Consider the following 19,102-nt stretch of genomic DNA (forward strand, 5'->3'; position numbering starts at 1 on the left):
TCTATGCATAATCTATCGGAAAAATACAAAAAAACGTATTGCTTGTTCCCAGTATTTCAAAAAACAACATCAAGTTCAATTGTCCCATGTTGATATTCTAGGCATATTTTTAAGCCTGTAACCAAGATTGATTGATTCAAATGAGGGGATCTTTTCACATTTCATTAAATAATAGTTCTCTGCTTATAAAAACCCAGTGTATTGCTAAACCGGAATGCTTAAAGCTTTTGGTAGACACATTTGCTAGAAAACTCTGAATGCGTTTTTCTCAGTTGCAACTATGCGTAGAACGGCAGCGCAGTGGAGTCAAAATCGTAGTTTTTAAAGATTTTGCTTGAATTTTCACCAGGAATTGTTTATATCGATATTGTAGCGAAATTAAGATAGATAGAAGTTGGGTGTCAAAGAACAAATTGTAGAGCGGTTAGAAAAATAATTTAATTGATAGGAACAATCAAGTTCAATGTGAATTTTTAGGATAAAATTAATAATAACACATTGAAAATTACAAAATGTTATTTAAATCCACTAATTTAGATCTTTCACAACTATATTCTGTACTAAATTTTCTCATCTTTCTAAGGTTTGAGGCAACAGAGTCCGAAACAAACAAAAAGTTCTATAACTGGGTCATTGTTGAAATTCGAACATATGCGTAGAAGGATTTTTTTCATCAAATATGATTCTCTATCACCTCCCGAATGAATTCGGATTTTTATATGCGAAAGGTATTTTATGACTTCAAGGGGATGTATCAAAAATTAAATTCTTCTTTTATATTCAAAAAACGAAAAATATATGCATAAAAACCGATTAGAGAAAACAATTTTTTTGATTCATTACAAACAGGATTCGATTTAATAGAGTGAAAATAAATCCGAAACAGTAAATAATCGAGTCCGCCCTGCATTAGGTTTATCTGTTGCTTTGACGAAATAAATTCATTCACATTTTTTTTGCACTGATTTGGAAAATAGATAATTTTGTAAATATTACAGTAAGTTCTAATGAACGATTCGTAGCTTTAGTTTTCATGAGTTTTTGGGTAAGGAGCGTGTGTGGGTGTATTTGTGGAAATGCGATTGTCTTCACTCCTTGCAATCCTCATACCCACCAACGCATGAAACCCAAAGTTACGAATCGCTCATTCCGAAGATACGCATATCCTTTTGTACTTCCGGTACGATTTGCAATGAAGTAACCCTCTGATTTAGTTCAAATTTCGATCGTTCGGCAAAAAAAATGACTGAACGTATCAATATGAAATGTTCATAAGGGTTTTGGGGTTTTGTGGCCTATTATCTAAACATTTTTCTGTCAACATTTTAAAGTTTTCCAATATTAACAAACTTACAGAAGATTTTCCAAAACACTACCAAAAACTGTTTTGGAACTTTTCTGAAGTCGATACAAAAAAAAATTTTTTTTTTTCGTCAAAGCGACAAATCAACCTTACAGAATTTTTTATAGAATTTTCAAAACTGCCTGTTCTTTAAACTTATGTAACTGAGCCTGTAAAAATAAACGGATGGATAAATAAAACTGCCTATCCATTTGCGGTGCGATAATTGTTTATTGAATCGTTCATCATCGAAGATGAAAGGGTAATTTTCCATTCAAACAAATGTATCTCTGTACTGAAATATCCAACAGGAACGTTCTAGAAATCAAATGAAATCTGGTTGATAAGTTCGATTGGATTACCTCTAGACTTAGTTATACAGCCATTCCAAGCCAAACCGATATAGTGGTGCTCAGATTTCCTGGAACTTTTGCTTTTTCAACGTAGGTATTATTTGCGTCATTTTTATCATTAGTACTCAGTTGGCATTTCTATGGCGAAGAACAAGCCTTGAATGTATTCTGATAGAATATAATATTTATTGGTGAATAAATGAGCATTTTTGTCACAATAATAAAACTGATTTTCTCCTACATTGAATGTTTTTGATGATAGAGATTATTGGTATAGATTTTTGGAAGAAAAACTACAGATAAAAAGATTTTTACCACTTCTGGTACAGACGAAAATGTGACAACACTCACCCGAACTCGATCACGGAGCACAAACATAACTCAAAAAATCATCGACACTCTCTTTTGGTCATAACTTAGCTGCAAACACACCCTCAGCTGTATTTGACAATGTGGAAGATAGTTCAGAACCTCATCTATCGGATTCTGTAGCAAACTCACATTGGAACGTTTTTGCAGTTGAGTTTTTAACTAAAGAGAAAGTTGATGAAGAAAAATCGATCAAATAACTTACACCCCTTTCATTCTGAGCCCCTCAAGTGTGATTTTGTCATTTTTTGGAGAAAAAAGAGGAAAAAAATATTTTTCGTACCACCCTAAAATGGAAACGGGAACCCTAAAGTAAAAATAAAAAAAAGACAGGTCTAATATTTTTCGATAAGGAACAAAACTTCAGTTCTTCACGAAAATGTGGAAACTACTATAACTATTTGGCATGGAATTGTTGCATGTACAGTGATACAAACTCGTAATCGCACCCCATTACGCAGATCTCTTTTTCCTTCATTTGAAAGTCGAAAAGAAGCTTTTGGAACATTCTATTTAGACGAAGTTATAGTGTCATATGAGACTGGAAAGGTTTGCTATCTGTTTTCAGAATAATGGTTTATATTTCTCTGAAAAAGGCGAATGTATTTGCGAGTGCATGAAAATTGACTCAAACTCATATTCGTACGGTGGTTGAAATTCCAACTCGATTTCGACGGCGATGATCAATTACAGATTTAAATCTTTAGTATGGTACCCTTTTTCATTGCAACAGTCTCTGGATGCTTTTAGCCATTAGCTTTTTTGTGTATTCGGAAGGGTATCCCTTTTTTCATCAAGTGGTTTTTAAAATCGTTATTTTTATAAATTTAATGGTTTCTTACTTTCCTAGTCTGATTACTCCCTAGGTTTTTTACCGAGATTGATGTCGTGAGATTGTGGAGGAGTATCAATGACTTTTAATGCAACCATGTACGAACTTTATGTGCCTTGTACTTTGGGTCATTGTCTTGGTAAAACTTGAATCCCTTGATCCCATCCCATTTTGTTGACACTTTGCTTTTCATTTCATTTTCCTTCAGAAAAATCGAGATATTGTCGAGATAACACCAGATCTCGACGTTTCATGTAATTTGAAGAAATGTAACATCGAAATGTTTTTTAAACCCCGATTTCGAACGTAAAAAAAAACTAAGCTTTGAGCGTTTTGAGGCACCCCTAAATCATGTCCGATTGAGCTGAAATTTTGCACAGGTCATTTTTTTGGGAACAATGATTTTTTTTTGGGAACTATGATCGGTTCTCTGAATTCGATGATGATTTTTTTCCATACATTCATTGTCACTCAGGCCAGAAGTCCCAGAAGGTCGATTTTCGGCCAAACATTTTTTTCCGCTATAACACCAGATCTCGACGTTTTACACATTTTTTAATTATTTGGCATCGAAAAAAAATTACTATTTTCCTAATTTCATGTAGGGGAAGACGGGGTAAGACCGCTCAGCGGGGTAAGACGGGCCACTTCTAGTTTTATATACGAAATCCTCAGTTTTTTGGCAAATATGTTACGCAAAAAGCATGATTACCCTATTTTTGTCGTTTCGAAATACTTGGCAACACCTGAGCGCACGAAATATCAAAATTGTAAACGAAACAATATTTTCGTCCATTGCGGTTGCAAGCGATCTAATTTCCAAGGCAACCAAAATAAGGATTTTTCCAGCAAAAACTGTGTATTCAGTTGATTGTCAGTGTCCCAATCCTTCAGTAGATTGTTCCGGTTCTTTCTGCGTTAAAAGGTATGTAAAATGTAATATAAAATGCGTGAAAATTGCAAAATGTGCTCTGGGGGGAAGACGGTCCACTTTCGACGGGGTAAAAGCGCCATACTTCGTGATATTGAATGATTTTCAAATCAAATAAAATACCATCTTTTTGCTCGTCTCTTTACACACAAATGCCCCGAAAGTACATAAGGAAGTCGTCGAATAATCGTCCTTATAGATACCGATAATTTGGTAATTTTTTCACGAATATTTGCAAAACTCTGCACGTGGAATATTGATGGCCATTTCAGAAGTTTGTGTGTAGTTTATGAACAACCCTGAACATTTAGTACCTTAGACAACACTGTTCCTGTTATTTTTACTAGACTATACTGTTTGAAAATAGCATCTCTCCGTTTTACTCCGTCCTGGTCCTTCTTACCCCGCCAGCGAAATAAAAAGCAACTTTTTATCAATTCAAAAATTAATGAAAAAACGCAAAAAAAAGTTATACAATCAACAGTTACACATTTTTAGTAGTAGATTATTAGATACTCAATGATATGTAGTACAACAAATAGGGGAAATCCTGAAGGACGTTTAAATGAAAATTGGTTTTCTTAGGGGGACGGTCTAACCCCGTCTTTCTCTAGTCCTCCCTTGGAAGATTTTCGCGGGTCAAAATTTTCAGCGCTTTGTGGCACCCCTAAATCATGTCCGATTGAGCTGAAATTTTGCACAAGTAATTTTTTTGGCCAATAAACACTTGGCCAAAAACTTTTTCTGAACTTTTGCTTTTTCAACGTAGGTATTATTTGCGTCATTTTTATCATTAGTACTCAGTTGGCATTTCTATGGCGAAGAACAAGCCTTGAATGTATTCTGATAGAATATAATATTTATTGGTGAATAAATGAGCATTTTTGTCACAATAATAAAACTGATTTTCTCCTACATTGAATGTTTTTGATGATAGAGATTATTGGTATAGATTTTTGGAAGAAAAACTACAGATAAAAAGATTTTTACCACTTCTGGTACAGACGAAAATGTGACAACACTCACCCGAACTCGATCACGGAGCACAAACATAACTCAAAAAATCATCGACACTCTCTTTTGGTCATAACTTAGCTGCAAACACACCCTCAGCTGTATTTGACAATGTGGAAGATAGTTCAGAACCTCATCTATCGGATTCTGTAGCAAACTCACATTGGAACGTTTTTGCAGTTGAGTTTTTAACTAAAGAGAAAGTTGATGAAGAAAAATCGATCAAATAACTTACACCCCTTTCATTCTGAGCCCCTCAAGTGTGATTTTGTCATTTTTTGGAGAAAAAAGAGGAAAAAAATATTTTTCGTACCACCCTAAAATGGAAACGGGAACCCTAAAGTAAAAATAAAAAAAAGACAGGTCTAATATTTTTCGATAAGGAACAAAACTTCAGTTCTTCACGAAAATGTGGAAACTACTATAACTATTTGGCATGGAATTGTTGCATGTACAGTGATACAAACTCGTAATCGCACCCCATTACGCAGATCTCTTTTTCCTTCATTTGAAAGTCGAAAAGAAGCTTTTGGAACATTCTATTTAGACGAAGTTATAGTGTCATATGAGACTGGAAAGGTTTGCTATCTGTTTTCAGAATAATGGTTTATATTTCTCTGAAAAAGGCGAATGTATTTGCGAGTGCATGAAAATTGACTCAAACTCATATTCGTACGGTGGTTGAAATTCCAACTCGATTTCGACGGCGATGATCAATTACAGATTTAAATCTTTAGTATGGTACCCTTTTTCATTGCAACAGTCTCTGGATGCTTTTAGCCATTAGCTTTTTTGTGTATTCGGAAGGGTATCCCTTTTTTCATCAAGTGGTTTTTAAAATCGTTATTTTTATAAATTTAATGGTTTCTTACTTTCCTAGTCTGATTACTCCCTAGGTTTTTTACCGAGATTGATGTCGTGAGATTGTGGAGGAGTATCAATGACTTTTAATGCAACCATGTACGAACTTTATGTGCCTTGTACTTTGGGTCATTGTCTTGGTAAAACTTGAATCCCTTGATCCCATCCCATTTTGTTGACACTTTGCTTTTCATTTCATTTTCCTTCAGAAAAATCGAGATATTGTCGAGATAACACCAGATCTCGACGTTTCATGTAATTTGAAGAAATGTAACATCGAAATGTTTTTTAAACCCCGATTTCGAACGTAAAAAAAAACTAAGCTTTGAGCGTTTTGAGGCACCCCTAAATCATGTCCGATTGAGCTGAAATTTTGCACAGGTCATTTTTTTGGGAACAATGATTTTTTTTTGGGAACTATGATCGGTTCTCTGAATTCGATGATGATTTTTTTCCATACATTCATTGTCACTCAGGCCAGAAGTCCCAGAAGGTCGATTTTCGGCCAAACATTTTTTTCCGCTATAACACCAGATCTCGACGTTTTACACATTTTTTAATTATTTGGCATCGAAAAAAAATTACTATTTTCCTAATTTCATGTAGGGGAAGACGGGGTAAGACCGCTCAGCGGGGTAAGACGGGCCACTTCTAGTTTTATATACGAAATCCTCAGTTTTTTGGCAAATATGTTACGCAAAAAGCATGATTACCCTATTTTTGTCGTTTCGAAATACTTGGCAACACCTGAGCGCACGAAATATCAAAATTGTAAACGAAACAATATTTTCGTCCATTGCGGTTGCAAGCGATCTAATTTCCAAGGCAACCAAAATAAGGATTTTTCCAGCAAAAACTGTGTATTCAGTTGATTGTCAGTGTCCCAATCCTTCAGTAGATTGTTCCGGTTCTTTCTGCGTTAAAAGGTATGTAAAATGTAATATAAAATGCGTGAAAATTGCAAAATGTGCTCTGGGGGGAAGACGGTCCACTTTCGACGGGGTAAAAGCGCCATACTTCGTGATATTGAATGATTTTCAAATCAAATAAAATACCATCTTTTTGCTCGTCTCTTTACACACAAATGCCCCGAAAGTACATAAGGAAGTCGTCGAATAATCGTCCTTATAGATACCGATAATTTGGTAATTTTTTCACGAATATTTGCAAAACTCTGCACGTGGAATATTGATGGCCATTTCAGAAGTTTGTGTGTAGTTTATGAACAACCCTGAACATTTAGTACCTTAGACAACACTGTTCCTGTTATTTTTACTAGACTATACTGTTTGAAAATAGCATCTCTCCGTTTTACTCCGTCCTGGTCCTTCTTACCCCGCCAGCGAAATAAAAAGCAACTTTTTATCAATTCAAAAATTAATGAAAAAACGCAAAAAAAAGTTATACAATCAACAGTTACACATTTTTAGTAGTAGATTATTAGATACTCAATGATATGTAGTACAACAAATAGGGGAAATCCTGAAGGACGTTTAAATGAAAATTGGTTTTCTTAGGGGGACGGTCTAACCCCGTCTTTCTCTAGTCCTCCCTTGGAAGATTTTCGCGGGTCAAAATTTTCAGCGCTTTGTGGCACCCCTAAATCATGTCCGATTGAGCTGAAATTTTGCACAAGTAATTTTTTTGGCCAATAAACAACATGGTCAGTTTTTGAATTTTGACATGACCATTTTCGTATTCACCCTAATGTATATACAGGGCGGGCTCGATTATATATAGTCTCGGATTTCTTGTCACTGTATATAATCGAGGAGGTGGTTTGAATTTCAACAATGACAGAGTCTTGGAATTTTTTTTTGTTTGTTTCGGACTCTGTGGCCTTAAACTGCCGCTACTATAATAAGGACGCTACTGTGACGATTCTGTTGCTTTCATTTGAAAGATGATAGAAATTAGTAAAGGATATAGTAATGTTACATCTAAATTAGTGGGATTTCAAGTGAAAAACTTAAAAGGTAGTAATTTTTGATATATTATTTTCAATTTTATCCTAAAAAATAATATTAAATTTGATAGTTTCTATCGATCAATTAAAGCTCTCTAACTGCTCTACAATTTGTTCTTTGACACCCAACTTCTATCTTCTTTTATTTCGCTGTAATATCGATATAAATAATTCCTGGTGAAAATTCAAGCAAAATCTTCGAAAATCACGAATTTTACCCCACTTTTGTATCGATATTGCCAAATTGTGAAGTATAGAAGTTGGGCGTCAAAGAACAAATTGTAGAACGGTGAGAGAGTTTCAATTCAATTGATAGAAACAATCAAATTTAATATAAAGTTTTAGGATAAAATCATAATAACCCATTAAAAATATTAACTTTTAAGTTTTTCACTTCCAAAATGTTTTTTAAAATTCACTTATTAAGATGTTCCACCACTATATCCTGTACTAAATTTTCTCATTTTTCAAATGAAAATAACAGGATCAGCTTACGTAGCGTACTTTTTAATGTTGACCCAGTTTGAGGCAACAGAGCCCCAAAAAAAAAAGTTCTATAACTCAGCTATTGTATGCGTAGAAGGATTTTTTTTTCTGTGAGAAAGGTGTTTTCTGACTTCAAGAGGATGAATCAAAAATTCTTCTTTTATATTCAAGAAACCAAAAATACATGCATAAAAAACGAATAAAACAATTTTTTTGACTCGATTATATACAGGGAAAAGAAATCAAAGACTGTATATAATCGAGTCCTAGGAAATTTATAGTGAAAGAAAATTGTGAAAGGTCAATTAGACGATCAATCAATGCATAGTTCTGCGGTTGGACCCAAGAACGTTCGTTTTATAAGAAAACGTGAATGTTTGAAAGTATTGATAACAGAATATCCATTTTGGGCGGGACGAAGTTTTCCGGGTCAGAAGCAGTAAATAGAAACATAAAAAAGCAGAGTTTTAAAAACTTTCATTCGATACATAATGTATAATTTAGTTGTTGTAGATAATGACATAAACTATGAATCTCTTAGAAATTATATGATACTAGCTGACCCTGCAAACTTCGTCTCGCCCAAAATGGTTTTTTGTTATAAACACTTTCAAACATTCATGTTTTCTTACTAAGCGAGCGTCCATGTGTTCAATCGCAGAACTGCTCATTGGTTAATTGTGACCCTTGCAAATCCCTTTAACTTTAGATTTCCTAGTACTTCTACCAGCACTCGTCATAATGAATGTCACGATATCCACGCAAAAACGGTTGGAGAGAGGATTTCAGAACATGTATGTAATCTTTGAATGATGTGAAAGCTATCTTGAGCTTTCCAGTTGCACAGAATCCCACCCAAACCATGCACGAGCCTCCACCAAAATTCCTGGTTGAAAAGTACTGTTCCTTCTTCCGTAAATCGTGCCAATACCCGTTGAAACTATCAGGACCATGCAAATTGAACTTTTTTTCGTCACTGAAGATAACCTTGCGAAGTTAAAAGTAAAAAAAATTGAGGAACTTTTCGTTATGGTATATAGCAAGGCGTTATACTATAGGTGGACCGCAATGTCAAAATTGCTGTTCGACCATTGCTCGTACAAAAAAACAGTGCAGAAGGATGTTTTTAGTATATATTTTCGCTTCTAGCCGCGCCTTTCTTTCCAAGCAAGACGTACTTCTGTTTGGCTCTCATCGGCAGGGAAGATCTGGAAAGGGCTGTTACAAGTAATTGGTTTTGCAAAAAGGCTAGAGAAAAGGAGGTTGACAATGATTGCAACAGATTCGTGTTAACTTTTCAAAATAGTTACTGTTACAGTTGTTGTACTAATTTGCCATATATTACAGGAAAGTAACCAGCAGCGTTGGATATTATAATCAAGGGAAATCCTGAGCCTTGAATTTTGTGTTTTTTGTTTTGTAAACACCCTGGCAATACTGCTGATATTTGAGATATAAATTAGATTAAGAGAGTGCACTATTTTTCACGAATATATATTTGCTTATTTTTTCTTCAGTTATTTTCCTCAGCGAGTTGATATGAAACCATAACCACACAACCAAACAAAAAGTAAATAACTCTGAAAGCTACGTCACGCTACTCGTCTCACGTCTTGTCATGAAAGTGTCAAGAACGAAACACCTATCGTTTCAGCATCTTGGTATATAGCAAAGTGTATTCTTTTGAAAACGTCCTTCGTCATGACATACCATGCCCCACTGTTGATTCATGTGAGCTTTGGCAAAACTCAGACGTCTTTCGATGTGAGATGGTGTAAGATTAGGAGCTTTAACCTTTTTAGTTCTCTTTATGTAAGGACTTTTTACCAAAATTTGACGAATTGTCTCCAATGAAACATTCAAATTCAAAGATTGCTTCATTTGCATAAGCGATTTTGAAATATTCGAAGCTGTTCTAATTATTTCCCGCTTATCCGGTCAGAGAACTTCGATTTACGTGAAGCTCTCTTCATTTTACCGTATCCTTGGGGATTCGTCAAATGATTGAGAAATACTTGATGGGATCGTCCAATCCGACAATCCGATTTCTCTAATTCCAACATTTTCTTGGTGAAATGCATCGATTTGTCCTTTTTTCTATCCGTGAGCACTTTTCCTTTCGGAATTTTCCAGATTTATTAATTAAACTAACTAAAAACAACGGAAAACGTGAGTGGTATTATAGAAACTTGACACTTGAAAAATACAGAAACATTTGTTTACGCTCAACGCTTGCACACACACATGTAAATCATTCAGTATATGATAGTTACCAATACAAATACACTAGAATATAAATTGAAGCGTTGTTTGTTTACAATGACACAAAACAGCAAGATCATACCCTGGTCTTATAGAAGTTGGACAGAGTATATAGCGGTAACCGATAACGTAGTTGAGACGCGATTTTTTTTTTGTTCGATTACTTCGGGCTATCGACGAAGAATAAAAACGAGTTGAAGTTGAAAAAAATTTGGTTGGATACTGTTGAAAAAATGAAAATATTGTTTGTGATAAAGGGCCTGGCCGGGTAAGGGAGTAAAAAGTGTCCCCAAACCAAATCACTAGCTGTATGGCAAATATTGTAAAGGATATTAAATAAGAAATTTTGGTGGTTTATTTGAACCCCTATGTGGTTTGACGTAGGATCTATAGTGAAAAACGTACTTTTTCGATTATTTCACGCCATCCTCAAAAAATCCGAGATATAAATTTGAAAAAAATAGTGAATGTGCATATTACTACGGTGTATCAAAAAAAATTATCAAAAAAAAATTCATCAAAAATTTTAGTACTAAAAAATATTGAAATTTTGATTTTTTTTTTTTGGGGTTTAGAGATTCAGTACTATTCTAATTCATATTTTAACGTATTTCTACGGCGTTTCTAGATACGTGTGATTTTTTTCAGATTTTTTTCAGTGTTGCGCGGTACCAAAAAATATTTTTTTTATATTTCCAAAGAGTGGTTAGGTAAGGGAGTAAAAAGTGCCCCCAAACCAAATCACTAGCTGTATGGCAAATATTGTAAAGGATATTAAATAAGAAATTTTGGTGGTTTATTTGAACCCCTATGTGGTTTGATGTAGGATCTATAGTGAAAAACGTACTTTTTCGTTTATTTCACGCCATCCTCAATAGATCCGAGATAAAAATTTGAAAAAAATACTGAATGTACATCTTACCACGGTGTATCAAGAAAAACTATCAAAAAAATATTTCATCAAAAATTTTAGTACCAAAAAAAATATTTAAATTTTGAAAAAAAAATTTTGGGATTTAGAGATTCAGTACTACTCTAATTCATATTTAAATGTGCTCTTACGGATTTTCTAGATTGATAAATATCTTCAAGCTGTTTTTGTTCAAATATCTAATAATAAAAATAAAATAATAAAACAATAATAATACACAGTACAAAAAAATGTTATAGATTTTCTGGCATTTCGAAACTTTGAAAAAAAAATATAACTATGAGACAAATCCGATTTGTTTTTTTTTTTAAATTTCAATCTTTCAATTGAAAACCACGAATACAATAAAATAATCGTTTACAAAAAAATCAAAATAATAATGCAGACGATGAAGAAAATTATTTTTGTGTCACACATTGCTCTTAAAAATTCAGTAAAAATTACGCCACATGTAGAAAAAAGACACATACGAACGCATTTAAATAAAAATTTGAGCAGGAGTGGGTCTCAAAGTTATATATTTTTTTCAAAATTTCGAAATGCCAGAAAATCTATAACATTTTTTGTACTGTGTATTTTTTTTATTTTATTTTTATTATTAGATATTTGAAAAAAAAAAACAGTTTGAAGATATTTATCAATCTAGAAAATCCGTAAGAGCACATTTGAATATGAATTAGAGTAGTACTGAATCTCTAAATCCCAAAAAAAATTTTTCAGAATTTAAATATTTTTTTTAGTACTAAAATTTTTGATGAAATTTTGTTTGATAATTTTTCTTGATACACCGTGGTAAGATGTACATTCAGTATTTTTTTCAAATTTTTATCTCAGATCTATTGATTATTATTTATTTATTTGTGACACTTTACCACTAAAATGCGTGGCATTCGTGTCATAGATCTATTGAGGATGGCGTGAAATAAACGAAAAAGTACGTTTTTCACTATAGATCCTACGTCAAACCACATAGGGGTTCAAATAAACCACCAAAATTTCTTATTTAATATCCTTTACAATATTTGCCATACAGCTAGTGATTTGGTTTGGGGACACTTTTTACTCCCTTACCTAACCACTCTTTGGAAATATAAAAAAAATATTTTTTGATACCGCGCAACACTGAAAAAAATCTGAAAAAAAATCACACATATCTAGAAAAGCAGTAGAAACACATTAAAATATGAATTAGAGTAGTACTGAATCTCTAAATCTCAAAAAAAAAATTTCATGATTTCAATATTTTTTTTGGTACTAAAATTTTGATGAAATTTTTTTTTGATAATTTTTCTTGATACACCGTAGTGAGATGCACATTCAGTATTTTTTTTCAAATTTTTATCTCGGATCTTTTGAGGGTGGCGTGAAATAAACGAAAAAGTACGTTTTTCACTATAGATCCTACGTCAAACCACATAGGGGTTCAAATAAACCGCCAAAACTTCTTATTTAATATCCTTTACAATATTTGCCATACAGCTAGTGATTTGGTTTGGGGGCACTTTTTACTCCCTTACCCGGCCAGGCCCTTTGATGGATGGAGCGAAGAAGGAAGTGCGGGAATTCGGAATGGGAGAGGAAATTTATATTAATTAGGCCTTTATTTCCTGAAAGTTTAAAAAATTTCCGATGAAAAACGTAATTTTGGTGTCTTAACTTTATGTGTGCAATTTTTATCGAATACACCCTTTGTCACTTTGTTTGTCCATTTGTTTATTCACTCTAAGTCGAGAAGCTGAGCAAATGATCGATATTGCAAATGTAGCCCAATGATACATATTTTTAGATTATGCCGCCCACAATGTGTTCTTTTGTGAAATGGGACGTTTCCGTTATGCGTTGAAATTATGTTTTGGAAAGTTCTTATGGGTCAATTCTGGCGGTTCCACTACATTTACGCTTCGGGTTAAAACGTGATTGCACAAATTTCTCATTAATTCAAGTGAGATACTACCACGAACATTGCTGAAGTGCACTGCAAAAATGTAAATTTGGCGAAATCCGCCCAATCGGGAACGTCAATTTGGATGTTAAACACCGACCGGTGTTCGGTGGCACGGAATTTCAATATCAACTCACCGCCACCGATTTCCACTGATGCTTATAGTGGCTGTGCGCAACGTTCTGTGAAGCGAACCTTGAACGGAACGAATGACCGTTTCGTTGAAATCAGAATAACTCATTTCAATTATCGTAAATCTTGATTCTCGCGGCCAGCAACGCTTCCGGTGTTAGATCTAACAACAAATTAAGAAAATTCCCACTGTCAGCAGTTCTCCGCTGTGACCGAAAAGGATCTCGGGACGTCGAATTACCTGCGCGTAGATCGTTGGCTCGCTCCGTTTTATGTCGGACTGCCGCGGTCGACCGAGGGTTGCACTGACGTACATTTGCTGCTTCTGCTGCATCTGACCGCCGGCCATGCTCGTCAGGTCGGCGTACGTTAGATCGTGCTGTGCGTTTCGGCAGCGGCATACGGAAAGGAACGATACAATCATTAACTCAACTCACCAACCATTTTCGGCTGACTAACTCACCTTGTGGCCATCGCTTCCGTACCCGCCTATCACCGCCGTCGGGATTATGCCGCTATGCACGGGAATGTAATTTTGATTATCAACCAGCGCCGTGGGGTAGACATTCTGCTGCATACAGCTGCCATCGCGCATCGTCGCGTAGAACGTCCGGCTGTCGTAGGTCCCACCGGGGGGACCAACACCGGCCGGTCCCAGCAATCCGCCGCCTCCTCCTCCAACGCCCAAACCAACCTGTTGATGCTGCTGCTCGGCCAGCGCCGCGGTTGCATACAATCGCGGATGGGCACCGCTGTTGAGCCACTCGAACGCTTTCTCATCTTCTTCCAAAAGGTGTGGAAGTTTCCCTGTGAAATGCAGAGAGACTGAAACTTATGGCGGCACGAGAGTTCTTGGTGTGTACGCTGGTGGGGACAATTTCGAAGTTATCGTACCGACTTCTGGATAATTATTTTGTTGTTGATTATCAATAATTGATTCGTGTTCTACTGTACGGTCGTATCAGATAAATTTATTCGAAAGAAAATTTGAATTGCTTCGGGTAAGAAGAGGACTTGAGCTTCAAACAAATAGTGCGATGGGGCAGCTCCATTTCGACACATTTATATATTGTTTTCATTATATGTTCAAATATTACTAGACACGTTGGCTGCTGAAGCGATCATCTTAAATCATCTCGTAAAAACATCACCACGCAACGCTCACAGCGAACCCCGGTCAATCACGCTTACCTTGCGGGATGATGTCCGGGTTTTTCTCGATGCTGTCGATGCTTCCGTTGCACTGCTGCTCCGTGAGTGGCTGCTCGGGCAGAGACTGGCTAATGCCGGAGGCATCGTTCGTCGATATATTGCTACAGTCTCGATCCCTGCCGGCCGAGCCCCGCAAACGGGTGATGCAAACGATAATGGACGCTATCGAGATGATGGCCGCCACCACTCCGAGCAGCGTGCCGATGAAAGGCTTTATTTGATGCAACGTCGGCGCGTACACCAGCGATAGATCTGCAAAATGAAGTGAGTCCAATTTAGGCGAGCATTATAAACAGCGGAAGGAGCCGTCTTTTTACGACGGGACACAGGAGACTTTCAGCGAAGCAATTAAAACTTTTGATTATTGGACGATTTTCGATCATTTTTGCAACCAATTTCGGCGCTCGTTACCTGGCAACGTCTGGAACCGAGTGATGAATTTACGTTCCGTTCGCTGGAAGCTGTCGTTTGATGTTGTTGCCCCAATTTATTGACCACAAGTCTGGATGGAACTAATTTTTAGAGGGGGTGGGAGAGGAGCGCTCGCATGCAGTAGCTGTTTCATCTTGCTTCGACTTTGAACTCATCTAGCTAATTACTCCACCTGAAAATCAATTGAAGTTCAGAAAACTTCACTCACCAGTTTGCTTTTCCGGATTCTTCAAAGTAAAAGCCTGTAGATAGGTTGGTTCGCTCGAACCCTTGGAGTTTTTGGCTGACAGGAAAATATTATAACCGATGCCCGGTTCCAGTCCCTTCAGCTCAAAGACCGGGAGCCTAAGAATGAGACAACGGTTCAAACATGAATGGTGCGGAATCTCTGCCGGCTAATTATTGCTACCTTGTCCTGATGGTTCCGATCAGCTGGCGACTGCCAACGACGTACATCTCCGCTTGGAACTCCTGCTGCAAGCCCCCGTCGAAACCTTCCAGACATTCGATTTGAAGCATGTCGAACGTTTGGTTGAGAATGGTACAGTTGGACAGCGAGTCGGGTTTGCCTGTGGAAATTGAAGAGTAAGGAGGTTTTGTTGGGAGCAATCAGCTTGTATTATAACTTACCCGCTGGAATGAGACTGAAAACACAAGGATCGGCTTGTGTTCCAATCTCGTTACTTCCCCAACATAGCAGAGTCCCATAATCCTGTGGGAACATGAGGAAAGGATCGCAATTACGACATTGCTTAAGAATTATATTGCGATTGAATAATATTGTTCACCATGTCAAATTTAGGTTATCAGAGCTCCCGGTCACAAAAAAAAAGTTGAATGAATATACACAATGACGAAAATATGATTTCCTTTCTAATAGGGCAGGTATTTTCAAACTATTTTGAGTGAGAGACCCCCCTACCTGAATGAAGTGATACCATCGATCCCTATAGCCAAATTTTTGTTTGAAATTGCTATCTCTTGTTTTTTTTCTACACACAATATACACACCAATTTTTTGATGAAAATTCAACAAAATAAATAGACATAAAAATCTGTAAATATCAAGTGTAACTAATATTTATTCATACAAATTACATACAAAAATTCAGTGTGATAGATGAAGCTGATGACTATCTACCAATCTCTTTGAATTCGGTTCAATATTGGTGAGTCGAAGCCTTAAATCTCCCATTCGTTGATTTGCAATCGGTGTCATTGTTTTGTCAAAATGTTTATTACTACACTGAAGCCTTTTTCGACAAGGTATGATGATGGAAAAGCGATATGGTATTTTTCAGCAACGTTCAACAATGCAGGAGACTGTGTTCCAATGTTATGTTGCAACCAGAACTTCTGATAGCCTTTGTTGAACTTCGGTAATCTTTTCTTCTTGCATTATGACATTGGCTTCTTGCATGGCTAAGATACTGTATGGATTTATTATCCACTAGCTGACCCGGCAAACTTCGTCCCGCCCAAAATTTGTTTTTTGTTATCAATACCTTGAAACATTCACGTTTTCTTACTATGAGCAAGTTCATGGGTCCAATCGGAGATCTGTTCATTGATTTATTTTCTAATCGACCTCATTGTATTTACCTTTTACTAGAAAATTCCTAGTATTTCTAACAAAACTCATCATTATAATCATCATTCTCCGTTAAATGGAATAAATGTTTTATACAAAAAAAAAAACGATAGAATAAAGACAGTCCAAAATCGGACAATTCCTTCCTCGAGTTCTGCTCTTATCAATACATTCGGCGATAATTTTTTATTGGTATAGATAGACGAAGATATAGGAGTGCATTTAATCGTGCATAGAACATATGGTAATTTAATTTTCCGAATTTTCCAATTTTCCTTCAGTTTTCCGAAAATTTTCAATTGTCATGTTTGGTTGGAATATTTTTGGTTGAAATATGTGTAATATTTTTAATATTTTTTTGGGACCCCCTCTCCATTCCAGAGGAGGGAGGGGTTTCATACCATCATAGAAACATTTCTCATACCCAAAAACCCTCACATCCCAAATTGCGTAGGAGAGCACCCCTCAGAGAGAGGGTAGGAGTGTCTATTCACCATGGAAACGTTTCGTGTCCCCTAAAACATTCCCATGACAAATTAGACTCCATTTGCTTGATTAATTTTCGAGTAATGTAGAAATTTGTGTTTCATTTGTATGGCAGCCCAGTTTCCGCATTTGTTAAAATTATCACAAAAGCTTCAAGACGATGTTCTATTCTCATATGTTGCTCACTTTTATGCATTACACAAGGATTTTACTGAGAAGTTTGAGGAAATCCTAAATTTACAAATTCCTCAATCTCTATGTACATAAAAATGGATTTCTGTCTGTCTGTCTGTCTGTCTGATTCTTATGGACTCGGAAACCAATCGACACGAAAATTGGTATGTAGGGGTTTTTGGGGTCGGGGATGGTTCTTATGATAGTTCGAAACCCCTCCCCTCTCTCTAAAGGGGGGCTACCATACAAATGAAACACAAATTTCTGCAAAATCAAAATTAATCAAGCAACCCAAACCTAATTTGGCATGTGAAGGTTTCAAGATGCAATAAATGTATCTATGGTGGTTAGACATTCCTCCCTCCCCCCTCTTTTTCCACCATTCATATTCATACTATACTATAAATTCAAATTATAACGTACCCTCGATATAACGTACACATTTCCAAAGTGAAAAGGAAAATTTTTTTCAATATTTTTTTTTCTGATAGAACAATGAATTATCTGTATTGTGATGCTAAAACAAGTTTTGTACTTTCAATCAATCCCGAAATACAGCTGGTTTTGTGATTCCGGATTCTAAATCAACAGTACGAAGGGAAACATCATGAGAAAGGCTGGCTTCGTCTTCTGATTGAAGTTATACATTAACTTTACTAAAAAAGCAACACAATAAAGTATTATAGACTACGTTTGTGAGTACTTTATTATGCTTCGATATAACGTACAATTCTATACAACATACAATTTTGAAAGTGGAATGTACGTTATATCGAAGTTTACCTGTAATATGTTGCTTGGTAGCAAAATTGAACTGAATAATACGAGGGTCTGTAAAAGGATAAAACGACGTTTCCTCTGCAAAGTATCGTCGACTAGCTGGTAGCTTGCGTCCAGAACCGTGCCGAGTGCAAAGGGTTAAATTATATGTGTGGCAAATACAGATCAAATCAAAACCTGCCTGAAGGATTTGTACGCTTAAACACATGATCTTACATGAACTTTTTCACCCTGTTTTACTTCTCACTTCTTTCCATATTTTACGAACTTGTGTACGCTCATCAACTTGTTGAGTTTGAAAAGTACAAGAATAATACTTTCTATTAAAATATTAGTCATTCTTATAACAAGTTGGAACACGTAACACAACTTATACAGTATCTTGAATATTTCAAATAAGAACTTGTGTGAATCAATAGGGGTCCATTTCTAGACCTCGTCGACCCCCAAATTCAGTTTTGGTTCATGTCGACCCCCGGGAAACTGATATCGACCCCAGAGGGTCGATATCGACCACTTTGAGAAACCCTGTAATAGGGTAATGATATATCCTTACTACAAAAACTGTTTTTCAATGCCCTGGCAATGACTAGACTAAACTGATAAACTGATATTACAAGTCGCTATGTTTTCTAAGTTTGTTAGTTCGTGGACGGCGGATTGTACAACTGAGAAAGATAGATAGGACGATGAGATGCTACCGCAAACACTTATTTAGATATTGAGATATCGTGTTTTAAACTTGATTAAAAAAGTTTAACTTCATTTGAAGAGCAAGTTTCTGTATTGTATTTTTTGCCAAATAAATGTATATAAATGTATTTTGAACTCTATTACTTCGTTTCTAATATCGCGTTAAAGATGAACTCTATCGTATGACCAAGCTCGAAAGCTGTTTGAAATTGTCAAAAGTGGAATGCAAATTATGTCTTGAATACTAAACAAACACTTAATAATTTTTGTAAAGAAATCAAAGCTCATCATTATAATATAAATTAATTATCAA

General features: G+C 35.8%; 1 protein-coding gene across 7 annotated transcripts in view; it reads right to left on the reverse strand.

The window, feature by feature from the left end:
- The window catches only part of LOC129775988 (nephrin), a 497,623-nt gene that overhangs the window by 22,322 nt on the left and 456,199 nt on the right, over positions 1-19,102 (reverse strand). For 5 of the 7 annotated variants that reach the window (XM_055781308.1, XM_055781309.1, XM_055781312.1 and 2 more), the window contains exons 11-16: positions 15,696-15,777; positions 15,475-15,634; positions 15,274-15,410; positions 14,613-14,885; positions 13,885-14,228; positions 13,663-13,800 (exon numbers count right to left, since the gene is read on the reverse strand). In XM_055781308.1, the coding sequence (XP_055637283.1) occupies positions 13,663-13,800; positions 13,885-14,228; positions 14,613-14,885; positions 15,274-15,410; positions 15,475-15,634; positions 15,696-15,777 (1,134 nt within the window). The remainder of the gene's footprint in view (positions 1-13,662; positions 13,801-13,884; positions 14,229-14,612; positions 14,886-15,273; positions 15,411-15,474; positions 15,635-15,695; positions 15,778-19,102) is intronic. The other 2 variants (XM_055781311.1, XM_055781310.1) reach the window with 2 other exon arrangements.

Source organism: Toxorhynchites rutilus, chromosome 3, assembly GCF_029784135.1.
Source record: "Toxorhynchites rutilus septentrionalis strain SRP chromosome 3, ASM2978413v1, whole genome shotgun sequence".
In the NCBI taxonomy this organism is placed as follows: domain Eukaryota; kingdom Metazoa; phylum Arthropoda; class Insecta; order Diptera; family Culicidae; genus Toxorhynchites; species Toxorhynchites rutilus.